This window comes from Varanus komodoensis, unplaced genomic scaffold (assembly GCF_004798865.1).
Source record: "Varanus komodoensis strain SLA01 unplaced genomic scaffold, ASM479886v1 scaffold15, whole genome shotgun sequence".
In the NCBI taxonomy this organism is placed as follows: Eukaryota; Metazoa; Chordata; class Lepidosauria; order Squamata; family Varanidae; genus Varanus; species Varanus komodoensis.
In genome coordinates, this window is record NW_025335440.1 from 1356143 (window position 1) to 1368369 (window position 12227).

At 50.8% G+C, this 12227-nt stretch overlaps 1 protein-coding gene across 1 annotated transcript in view; it reads left to right on the forward strand.

The window, feature by feature from the left end:
* Positions 1-12227, forward strand: part of COL16A1 (collagen type XVI alpha 1 chain) — a 132725-nt gene that overhangs the window by 74114 nt on the left and 46384 nt on the right. Inside the window, exons 27-38 of the mRNA XM_044424818.1 lie at positions 669-704; positions 1217-1270; positions 1390-1512; positions 1812-1847; positions 2983-3090; positions 3659-3781; positions 7770-7823; positions 8800-8841; positions 8937-8972; positions 9928-9981; positions 11257-11325; positions 11443-11496. Coding sequence (XP_044280753.1) covers positions 669-704; positions 1217-1270; positions 1390-1512; positions 1812-1847; positions 2983-3090; positions 3659-3781; positions 7770-7823; positions 8800-8841; positions 8937-8972; positions 9928-9981; positions 11257-11325; positions 11443-11496 — 789 coding nt within the window. The remainder of the gene's footprint in view (positions 1-668; positions 705-1216; positions 1271-1389; positions 1513-1811; positions 1848-2982; positions 3091-3658; positions 3782-7769; positions 7824-8799; positions 8842-8936; positions 8973-9927; positions 9982-11256; positions 11326-11442; positions 11497-12227) is intronic.

A 12227-nucleotide genomic window follows, 5' to 3' on the forward strand; every position in this document is an offset into this window, starting at 1 on the left:
ACGGGAGCTTTAAATGAATCTGGCAGTTATCATCACTGGGCCTTCCGCTGTGCGTGGCTGAGCATGCCCAGGCCACTAATTCACCTGCCCTCTTTCCCCCTAATTTCCCCCTCCACTCTTTTCCCGTTTCTATTTTCCTAATCTGGGAGTTATTCAGAGCTGAGGATCTCCTTGACTGTGGATCTCAGGTGATAATCCCAGCCCAGCCGTTGCTGTTTCTCAGCAGGCGAGGAACCTGAGGGGGTGTTTGTTCATCCTCAGTAAGGCTAGCTAGCTGCCCCGTGGGCCTAAACTGCCCTTTCCTGGCCTCTGCATGATTTCCTGCAGTGGATTCTGGAAGGCATCCTTTTATGAGGGACCTCGGGATTTGCACTCTCCTTCACCAAGTGACCACATTTAGGGATCCTTGCACAGGGGGAATTCCAGAAGTCCAACCAGGTTTAGACTGCTACGCCTGCAGTGCAAGCCCATGATGCTTAATGTCCCGTGAGCGTGACTTCCAGCCGCATAGGCGGAGCCGAAGTTTACACCCTCACTTATCCTGAGATAAGTGAGGCCTCTTGAACCATCAACCGAGTGCCAGTCTCCTCTTAGGAGGGTGGATCCTTCAGCATCACGTCGGCCCGTTCCCTTCCTGCAGCAGCTGCATCTTCTGCTTTGTTCCTTAGGGAGATCCGGGAGCTGAGGGATCCACAGGCAAACCTGTGAGTATGAGGATGTGGAGGAAGAGCGTTGGGTGCCCTCGTGGGCTGCAGTGGAGCCACGTGAGATCGGAGCAGTACTGGAGGTGCCGTGAGCCTAAGAGCCCTTCCACACACCCAGTAATGGAATATGTGATGTTGGGAAGGGTAGCAGCCCCAAGTCTTTGAGTCGGGCTCCACCCAGGGAACACCCCTAAGTAATAATCCTCCGGAAAGTCAGGTGTGATGGTGCTTGCTTTGTGTGTTGCTTTGCTTGTTGGACAGCCTGGTCACTTGTGCCCCATCACAGTCCTGCATGTTTCGAGACTCCAGAATGGCATCGCACCAGGTGCACAGGCAGTCTTCCACGCTCCAAAGAATAACCACACATGGCAGTCCAGAACTGATACTGGGAAATTTTCTTCAGGGTTTATTGCCAGAAAGGCACCCTGACTTTCCCCATTCCTCCTTAATTTCACTACGCTTTATAGACGACACTCAGTTGTGTCTCACTTCTGGTCTTCCTTTACTTCTAGGGGACTCGAGGGGAAAAAGGAGAGGCGGGTGCTTCAGGAGCCAAGGGTGAGAAGGTGAGATCGAATCAGGCCAGTGTAGCTATGAGAGCTGCAAAGCTGGCTCAGGAGCCTTCCTGCTGCCGGCTGCGCTGCCACCTCCTCTCCCCTCACCGTCTGCCTTCGGTCCCTTCCAGGGAGCACCATGCCTGCAGTGCCTCGACTCTCCGGACGGCGGGAAGACCGTGGTGGCTGTCCCAGGGCCCCCAGGCGAGAAGGGCGAGCCAGGCCTTCCCGGTGCAGGCCTTCCCGGAAAGCCTGTGAGTGTGGAAGCTTTTCGATATGCCTGATCGGGAAACGGCGAGGGGCAAAGAGTGCGCCAGTGGAGCTGGGGGGGGGGGGTCTCTGTGTGCTAACCGGTAGCTTCCCCGGGCAAAAGGAGACTCAGAGAAATTGGTGCATATGCGAAAAACAGGATGTGAGCAGCATAAAAGGAAAGACAGAAACAGCAATCGACAACTCCTGGTCCTCTCTTGTTAAGTTGCCAGCAAGAAGGGATCCATACACACCGGTCTGCGTTGAAAGGCTTTTGTTTCACACTGCTTATTCTCCTTTTCAGGGAAAACCTGGGGAACCTGGAATGAAAGGGCAAAAGGTGAGGAAAAGCTATAGGCTGGGGCAGATTGCAAGAGCATAATCCAAGGGAGGGGAGGGGGCTGGCACCAGGGACAGATGAGGAGGTCCAGCAATCGCACAGCCCCTGGGACTAAATTTGGAGGCCAAGGAAATCCAGCCCTAAGATATTGATATGCGAGGGAGCAGAGCTATTCTCATTGTACTGACTCTGTATAATTGGAAAAGCAAACTACAATGTGATTAACAAGTTACAAAAGGCAGAGGGAAAACACTTAAATACAAAGACCAAATATACACACGACGCATTACAAGAAATGATCAAAACCTGCAATCCAACTCAGATGCTCAAGGCCAACAGTGCAGATAAGATCTCTGCAGATACTCCGCCAAAGTCCTACCTGGGTAATTGCTCATGGAGGACAATCCATGAATCCCTTCCAGTTCTCCTTACTCAGCTCCACCTGGAAAAGGCTGGCAGGGTTGCCTGCCGTGCTGTGCACGGGCAAAGGGCACACTGCTGCACCTGCGTGGCCCTGCCCCCTTGGCACAGGAGAGCCCCAGAAGGCCAATGGGCACATTTCACCAAGAGCAGGGGGGTGCCGCTGGGGCTGCGTGGGGTTGCCCAAAGGTATCTTCTAAGGCTTGCATTGAAGTGGTTTCAGGAAATGCCCCGTGCCACTCAGGGCCGATCTTCAGATTTCCTTTTACTCACCTCTGAATGTGGTACCCAAGGCCAGCAGGCAGTAGCTGGTGTTGCCTGACAACGGCCACTACAGGAGGAAAGTATCACTGCATGTTGCCTAGCAACCACCAGGCGATGGACACCTTTCCAAGAAGAACATTTTTAGGGGCTGCCAGCTCACCGCTTCCAAGTTGCCCGACAACCTAGTGCTTGGATTCTTCAGGTCTTCATGCTCCAGCAGGGATAAAGAAGCTTCAGTATAGTCTTGGCAGAAAGACTTGTTAGAGCGGAGGTGGAGTGTTGCGACTTTCTGTCGTCTCCCAAGCACCAGCAGAAAGTCTCCTGCCGTTCCACTCCACTCCATTCGTGCAGGCAGGTGCTTCCATCCAGCTGGCAGGGACTAACCCTGGCTGCCTTAACCCTTGTTAAGAGAGAGGCCCCATGCTGCCGATCGGTGCTCTATTCTCTTTAGGGTGATGCTGGAAGCAAGGGTGATCCGGGCACTCCGGGCAGAGAAGGGTTGCCAGGCCTTCCTGGGGAGCCTGGAGTCCGAGGTCCAGCAGGGGCCAGAGGGGAAAAGGTGAGTGCCCAACTGCCCTGTCACCACTAGGAACTCTGAATAATAGTTTTGTGGAACAGTGCGCTCTGTGTGTGTGTGTGGGGGGGGGAGAGAGAGAGAGAGACTGTACAGCTGACAAAATGGTTCCAGTCTAAGTGGTGTTGTGCTCATCGGCAACATCCTCCCATCAGTAACTTTAGCAAAGCCGCAGGTGTGCATGAATTGTTATCTGGAAACAGCATTGGGAGGAAGGGAGTAGTTGTTGCCACTCCCCACCCCCAGAATCCCTTGTTGAAGCCACACTTCTCTGCCTCATAGTGCCCTATATTTTCCAGGGCACCAACTGCACGCAAGTTTGTGTGCATTTTGGAGGGTGCTCATAGGTCCTGTGCAAATAAGACCTTGAACGTATGGAATTCCCCGGCAGAGGCAGTGGGCAGAAGCACCCTCTGCCCGCATTCACACAACGGGTGATTTTCTGCACAGGCTTCCAGGGAAAGCCCTTTGCAGGGATGAGAGACAGTGCCCCAAACTGTTGTGTCAGACTTTGTCGACTCTTTGCTGATGCTCTCTGCCTTCTGCTCCAAAGGGCGATTCGTGTGTCTCCTGCCCCATCCTCAACGGAGATCTTTCCAATAAAGCTGGGATCCCAGGAAAACCTGGCCCAAAGGGGGACCGTGGGCTGCCTGGCGTGGGACAGCCCGGCAAACCAGTAAGTAGCTTTCCACATGCTCAGGTTCATGCATGGGGAAATTCATCAAACCGGAAGCCAAATTCAACGTTTTGGCCCAGCCACTGACACGAGTTTTGGTTATTTGCATAATCAAATGGAGCACTTCGGATGGCAACCTAGAAAGCAATGCATATTTGTGCGTGTGTATGTGTAGTGAAGGGGTCCAGGGGCTCAGAGCTGGGAGCCGATCCCCTTTCACTGGCCCACCCCCTCTTCCCAGCCATGCTTGCTTTCCTGCCTTGTGCACCCGTTTCCCCACATTCTGAAAGTCGAGGTGCCTCTCCTAAGGGCTTTCTTGCCAGCCGGGAGCACTTAAAGCTTTAAAGTCTGGCCTTTTTCAATGTGTGTGGCTCCACTCCTGGCGCATGTGGCCACACCCACCGTGGAGAACTTCTCCAAAACTGAATTTGGCCTTCGGGCTGCAGGCGGCGCACCCCTTGGAGAAATATCCCTGTGCCACCACAGAGTGTGATTTGAGAGAGGCCTTGATGGCTGGCCTGATGTGCATGGCTCTCCCTCGCATGCTCACATGCTCACGGACTCCCACAGCATCGGGCCCTCAGCACACCGGCTGTGTGCACCGAGGTGCTGCATCACTATCCTCCCTAGTAGCTCTTGATAGATCTCTTCTTCTCCGTGAATTTGTCTAATCCTTTAAGATATCAAAAGCAATCATCACAGCTTTCAGTAACAACTTTCGTGTTAATTATGCATTGTGGGAAGAAGTGCTCCCTTTCATCTGCCAGGCACCTGCTGCCATTCAGTTTTATTTGATGGCGTGGCGTTAACTGCCTGGTTTTAATGCCTTTAATTAACTGATGTGATTTACATATCGCGCCACCTCCATAAAGGATCTCTGGAAAGGATCTCCTTTGAGTAAAGGTGACCGTGTCTGTTAAGTATGTCAAATAATCATAACTTTAAAAGCTCCCATTCCTTAGTCGGAGAAAGTGAAACTATCTTTGTTGTTTCCATCAAAGCTGCAAAGTAAGCTCTCTTAAAATCCTATTAATTTTGTCACTCTTAATGGGTGCTTGGTGACAATGAAAGCGCAGGGTTCTGTTCTCTTTTCACAATTGAATACTGTTCTTCAGCCTCAGCAGAGGCAAGAAAGGTGAAATACACATTAGATAGGTACCTGTAAAATTTCAAGCAAGAACAGAAAATATATCAAATTTGCCACTAGGACTCAGAATTCAGCTCTTGTAAGATCTGTGTTCATTTTATTTTAAATGAAGAAACATGTTTATGGCCTTTATGATTGTAAAGAGGATCATGAAATGGTGCAAATGATGTCTGGTAAGTTCTAGAAGCTGGAAAACAAGTTGGCTGTATTTTTCATTGATCCAAGAATAAAATATAAAATAGAAATTTTATTTTATGTATTGTTCCTTCCTTCAACAAAGGAAATCAGACTAGATTATGTAAACTAAGAAAATCTATATATCTATATCTACATTCATATCTAGCTCATCTACAGGCATACCTTGATTTATTGTGCTTTGTGGATAATGTGTTCTTTGCAAGTTGAAGGTTTGTGGCAGCCCTACATCCAACAAGTCTGTTGGCACCATTTTTCCAATGACATGGCTCACCTAATGACTCCATGCACATTTTGTTAATTCTTGCAATATTTTAAACTTTTTGAAATATTTGATGATTATTATATTTGTTATGGCAACCTATGATCCTTGATCTTAGGTGTTACTATTGTAATTGTTCTGAGATGCCACACATCACGCCCATATAAGATGGCTGCAATCTCATGATAAAACTTTGGGAGTTGCTTCTTGTGGATGGGCAAAGAAAGTGGTTTCTTGTGATGGAATCTACTGCTGGAGAGGATGCTGTGAGGATTGTTGAAATGACAGCAAAGGGTTTAGAATATCGCATAAACTTAGCTGAAAAGCAGCAGCGGGCTTTGAGAGGAGTGGTTCCGATTTTGAAAGGCATGTCGTAGGCAGAATCACAGGGTGCTACCAAGCAGCATCACACGCTTCAGAGAAGAGGCAAGTGATGCATCAGACTTCACGGTTGCCTCATTTTAAGAACTGGCCACAGTCCCCCTCCCGCCCCCAGTCTTCAGCAGCCCTCCCCATCAGTCAGCAGCAAGGCCCTCCCCCCGCAAAAAGATTACGACTCGCTGAGGGCTTTGATGACGGTTAGGACTTTTTAGCAATGAAGTATTTTTAAATTAAGGTATGTATATTGCATTTTTAGACATAATGTTATTGCACACTTCATAGACCACAGTATAGTGCAAAAATAGCTTTTATATGTGCTGGGAAATTAAAAAATGTGTGTGCCTCGCTTTATTGTGATATTCCCTTTATTGCGGTGGTCTGGAACTGAGCCCGCAGTATCTCTGCGACTTGCCTGTGTGTCTAGATCTAGCTCTAGATCTCTTGTTGTTGTTGCTAGTAGAGAAGTCGGGTCCGACCCATCGCAACCCCAGGGACAACACTCCTTCAGGCCTTCCTGTCCTCCACCATCCCCCGGAGTCCACCTAAGCTCACACCGACTGCTTCAGTGACTCCATCCAGCCACCTCATCCTCTGCCGTCCCCTTCTTCTTTTGCCCTCAATTGTTCCCAGCATTAGGCTCTTCTCCAGGGAGTCCTTCCTTCTCATTAGGTGGCCAAAGTATTTGAGTTTCATCTTCAGGATCTGGCCTTCTAAAGAGCAGTCAGGGTTGATCTCCTCTAGGACTGACTGGTTTGATCGCCTTGCGGTCCAAGGGACTCGCAGGAGTTTCTTCCAGCACCACAATTCAAAGGCCTCAATTATTCAGCGCTCAGCCTTCCTTATGGTCCAACTTTCACAGCCATACATTGCAACTGGGAAAACAATAGCCTTGACTATACGCACTTTTGTCGGCAGGGTGATGTCTCTGCTTTTTAGTATGCTGCCTAGATTTGCCAAAGCTCTCCTCCCCAGGAGCAAACATCTTTTAATTTCTTGGCTGCAGTCCCCATCTGTGGTGATCTTGGAGCCCAGGAAAATAAAATCTGTTACTACCTCTATTTCGTCCCCATCTATTTGCCAGGAAGTGAGAGGACCGGATGCCATGATCTTTGTTTTCTTAATGCTGAGTTTCAAGCCAACTTTTGTGCTCTCCTCTTTCACCTGCATCAAGAGGCTCTTTAGTTCCTCTTCACTTTCTGCCATTAGAGTGGTATCATCTGCATATCTGAGGTTGTTGATATTTCTCCTGGCAATCTTAATTCCATTTGCTCTATCTCTAAGCAAATGTCCATGATTTCTGTGGGTTACACAATCCTATTTTTCCTGACACAGAACTTGAACAATCCTGATACTGAAAGTGGGCATCTTTTGGTGGTCATCCCAGAAGGCACATGAGCTGCTTAACACAAAAGTATTTATCGAGTGTATTTTTCTACCACCCAACAGCTGACAGGTCACCACTGTGGCTGGGGCATGACCCCAGGTTTCATTGTCCCAGCCAAAGCACAAAGCTTTGGGGCACAGAATGTTAAAGCAAATAAACCAGTTTCACAAAACATCAACCTCCCGATTAACACCATGTCCCGAAAGTCCTTCCGAAAGGGTGTTGGTGCCCTCCGGGTCTCCTGCACTCCTGGAACGTGCTGGGAATGCCAGTCCAGCACCTCTGAAGGGCACCGGATTGTGATTCATCATGAACCTAAATGAGTAATCAAACCAAGTGAAGTTTCTAGGCTCACTTTGAAATGGAATGCTCTGACGGCAACTGGCAGCAAGGCCTCAGAGATTTCAGCTTCCATATGCAGGTTTAGTCCCCAGCCCAAATCCAGCTCAGAACCTGGCATGAACTGAAAACCTGCTGCAAACCCAGAGAGGGGAGAACAAGTGCTATTTGGACATGGTGTAAAAGTGAATCCTGTAACTGCTGCCGAGTGTCTTCCGGGGGCGGGGTGGGGGGGTAAATCATTTGGGCTAACTCTTCTCCCTGTCTCTCCTCCATGCAGGGAAAACCAGGACTCCCGGGAATTCAGGGACCCCCTGGCTTGAAGGGGCTGCAGGTAAGTCAGAGTCAGCACTGCACGGGGATCAAAGCCTTGATCGAGGCCTGCCGGGAAGGCTGGGCTGCAGCTGCGGAGCACCAGACCAATGTGCCACAGCAGCTGCCCAGTGCCTGGGGAATGTTTCAGCTGCGAAGGGTGCAGCACCTGTGACTGAGCTGTGGTGTGGGGCCCTCGGTGCCCCCACGGCAGCCCCCGGGGTGTCCTGACCCCACCAGGGCTGCTGCCACACATTCCCATCTATACTTTCCACTCCCTCCCCAAGATGCTAATGACATGGAAGTCTCTTTTCTGGCTGCTGCTGGAAAGACTGTATAATCAATGGGAAGTGTCTCCCCCCCCCCCCCCCGTGTGAGAGAGAGAAAGGGAGGTGGGGGAGGAGAGAAAGGGAGAGAAACATAGAAGCAAAGTGAGTCAGAAGGGTCCTCCTGGGCCATCTAGTCTGACCCCCAGATCCAGCCGGCTCCGCTCACGACATGCCCACCATGTGCATGCCCAGCCTGTCCTTGAACACCTTCAGCGATGGGGCCTCAGCCACCTCCCGTGGAAGCCCATTCCACGCCCTCGGGGTCCTGACTGTCAGGAAGTGCTTCCTGGCATCCAAATGGAACCGTGGCTCCCTGAGCTTTGCTCCGTTGGAGCGTGTCCTGCCTTCCTCTGCAGGGGAGAACAGGTCTCTACCCACCTCTGTGAGGCACACCCCCATGCACCATACAGAGAGAGAGCACCTGCTTGTATATTTGGGTGTGCATCTGCACACAGACCCCAACCCCTGAGCCAGCATCGCATGTGCCCACTCTTGGACTAAGGGACTGCATGGAGGATGAGGGGCATAAAGCCCGCAGCGAGAAGAAGCACTAATCCATAAGGTGGTTCTGTGGAGATTGCCTAAATCGCTCTGGCTGAGGTGGATTTCATTCCTGGGCTGCATTTGAGGCTTCCCTGTTTCCCTAACCTGCCTCTTGCATTCTTCCAGGGGGAGCCAGGGCCCCCCGGGGTAGGCAGCCAAGGTCCGGAGGTAAGTATCGCACTTTCTGTGCCTGGCACCGTTTCCTCCAGCTACGCATTGCAAAATTAGACTGACCACTCAGGCACTTCTCTCCTGTTCCTCAGGGAGAACCTGGGCAGAAGGGCTCACCTGGCAATCCTGTAAGTACCTGCATATATGTGGTGCATTTTACATGCATACATACATACAATACTTGTCAGACCATGCACACCCAAGGCAACGCAGACCCCAATTCAGTGGATACCCTATCTGTGGGACTGGCTATCTGTGGGACTGGCTTGCAAGTCCAGGTTGGCCAGTCCTGCTGTCCTGGCAGTTCCTTCCGACAGGAGGGGAGAGGCCCCAAACCCAGGAGTCTGCAGCCCAGGGGGTTTCCTGAGCAGGTGTGTTGTCACAGATCAGCCTTGTGGGAAACCTCAGCATGGATCCCATTAATTGGCGCAGTCAGGTCACTTTAGGTCCTGGTCCTGGTAATGGTCTGAGGGTGGGGGGGCATGTGTATCACTTCAGTTGTGAAGCCCAGACTCCATGCGCAGCAGCCACTTCTACATCCCTAATGTGTCAGCATGCTTGCCAACCCTTCAAAGCAAAACTCAGAACATGTGCTCAGAACTCAGTTTTGCATTTCAGGTGTGCTTAAATTATATGCCGACTAGAACTGCACTAATAAAGTGGAGCTTGTTTTCCCTACCCTGATGCCCTCAACATCTGGTGCTTTCTGGGTGGTTGGGGGAGTGACTGTCTATGCTCCTGGGACCCCGGGGAACAGGGCTCTTTGGCCCTGGGTGGTCCCCAGAATCCTTTTGGCCCTTTTCACTTGAGTTTCACTGGCAGCCCAGGTTCACCACAATATGGAGATTGCCTTCAACTGGGCAGGTTGCCCCAGATGTTGACACACAGGTCATAGGTATGCCACCAACATGTTTTCCAGTCTTCTGAAATTACTTCACCTGCAAGATCACCTTTTCTAAAGGCCTTGCAGACTTGCAGTGTGGTAGGCCAAAGTTTGACAAGACCTTTTCTGCCGCTGAATTCCAACAGCCAGGCATGTTCACTCTGGCCCTTTGATCTGTGCTGCACTTTTCTGCTCCACAGGGACCGCCAGGACCTCAAGGCCCCTCAGGAAAAGTTGGGGAAAAGGGGGAAAAGGTGAGCATTTGGACGGGGACTATATAATATACTTTCGGGCAGCAAATGAATATGGAGCATCCAGCAGCCTCCACGAACGTAGATGAATTCAAAATTAATTTCTTTTCCAATTCCTGTGAATTGTACCAGGTAAATGCTGACTTTGTTAGAGTCTCACATCTCGCTCTTCAGACACCCGTTGTTTTCTCCTAGGCTGACTTCAGTAGTGAAGTTCCTCACTTCCATAATGTTGACGTTTCCAGGCTGTTCACATTTTCACACTTCAGTCAGTGGGGAGAAATGTGCATTTTTGCATTCAAAACACACACCGTGCCTGTTCAAATGAAAAGGGCAAACAGCTCGCAAACAGGAATGAGAGCGAGGCAGCCTGAGGTTCAACGAGGAATTTGGAAAATCACACAAGCCCCTTGCCTCCTTGCCTCGTCCGTACCTACAGCAGCACGGAGCCCATGCTTCCAGGATCCTGGGAAACGCTCCTTTGCCCGTGACATTTCATGCCTAAGAGGCAGTTGTTCAGAATTCCTGCGTGGGCCACACTGAGTCGTAGCTCTTGTTTCTCTGTGATACTTGGAACCACCAAGGCATCTTCTGCCACGAACAACATTCGGCCGCGCCTTTCCCGTAAGCCACTGCTGTGGAACGCCCTGTGCACATGGGCTTGCCTGGCACCTCCTTTGGCGGCAGTCCAGCACCAGGCAAAGACTCCTTGCATTAAGCTGTTTCCCCTCCATGCAACTCCATGTAATTTGTTTTCTTATGCTACACATTTTGCTTATACATTTATTAGCACAGTGCCAATTTTCTGGAGCTATTTACTTTCACCGTATTTTCACCTGGGAACGGGTGAAAACAAACCCAACGTGAAAATGGTGCGAAGGGGTGAAAATTTCAGAGACACCAGTGTGCAGAGTTCTGTAAGTGCACCTGGGAGCTTCAGTGCATCTGCAAGAAAGCCAAAACAGCCACGGAGGCTGAGAGGACAGAAACTGAAAACGTCGCAAAATAAAGAGCAAACATGCCACCGCTTCCATTCTTGGTCTCCTCCTTCCAGTAAAGCACTGATGCCTCTATCCTGAGCATCAGTTTCTCTGGGATTCTTAGCCCCTTTGAAATGCAGGCAGAAAAACGCCTCCCTCTTTCACGGGACAGTGAAGAGGTTGCAAAAATGTCGGCAGAGTTTCGGCATACTTTAAATGGCTTTATTTCTTTCATGCTGTTAGAACACCCTCCGCCTGGGTATAACGTTGTCATTCTTGTTGTTTCTGCTTTGTCTAGGGCTCTCTGGGTCTTAAAGGAGCCATAGGCCCTCCTGGACCTCCAGGTGCCAGCATCACTGGCCCACCAGTAAGTGTGCGGCCCCTTGGCCACTGCTTCCGGGCTCTTGGGAGGCTTCCAGGCACTACCACCTTCCCGTCTTGCGTGCATTTCTGAGCCGCTTGTTCTCTTCCCCTTCCCCTCCAGGGTCAAGAAGGCCAGCAAGGCCTCCCAGGGGTTCCTGGCTCTGATGGTGCAATGGTAGGTAAGCTGCATGGAAGCATTTGTGCTTGCTTGGGGGGAAATTTTCCTTGAAAAGGAAGGGGGTCTTGCCCAATTACCTGTGAGCTGAGCTCCTTGATCAAATACGTAGCTATGACAGCAAGCAAGGTGCAGTGACTCAGAGCACAGCTCTGGCACTCAGGAGATCCAGGTGCTGGTCCCTGCTCTGCCGTGGAGCCCACTGGGTGACTTTGGGCCAGGAACTCGATCCCAGCCCAACCTACCTCACAGGGCGCTTGTTGTGAAGATAAACTGGGGAGGAGGCGGAGAATGATTGAGGCCACCTTGAGTTCCTTGAAAGGAGAAAAGGAAGAATAGGAATGCAGTAAAAAAGCTAGCTTAGGCCATCCCGTTGCTGGCAAATTGAAGCCCTGGTCTTCAAAGTGGGAGGAACTGGCTCAAAATGAGCGGCAGTGCCTCACAGCAGTGGTTTCTCAGTGGAGACTTTCTCTGGGAGAAGCTCCTCCACCACCCACCTCCTTAAAATCCAGAGAGGCCCCTAACCTAGAGAAAAGGTACCCTGGCACTTTCTCCCATGCAGGAAGGCTTTGAGGTCTTCCAAAGAGGCCCTTTGGCCAGTTCCGCTATCATGGGAAGCCCATTTGGTGGGGAGGCAAGAGAAGGTCTTTTCTCTTGGTTCCACCTTCCGGCTTGGCATGCCCCACTGAGGGAGAGCCAGGCCGCCGTCCTGCCAGCAGGCAGAGGCATGC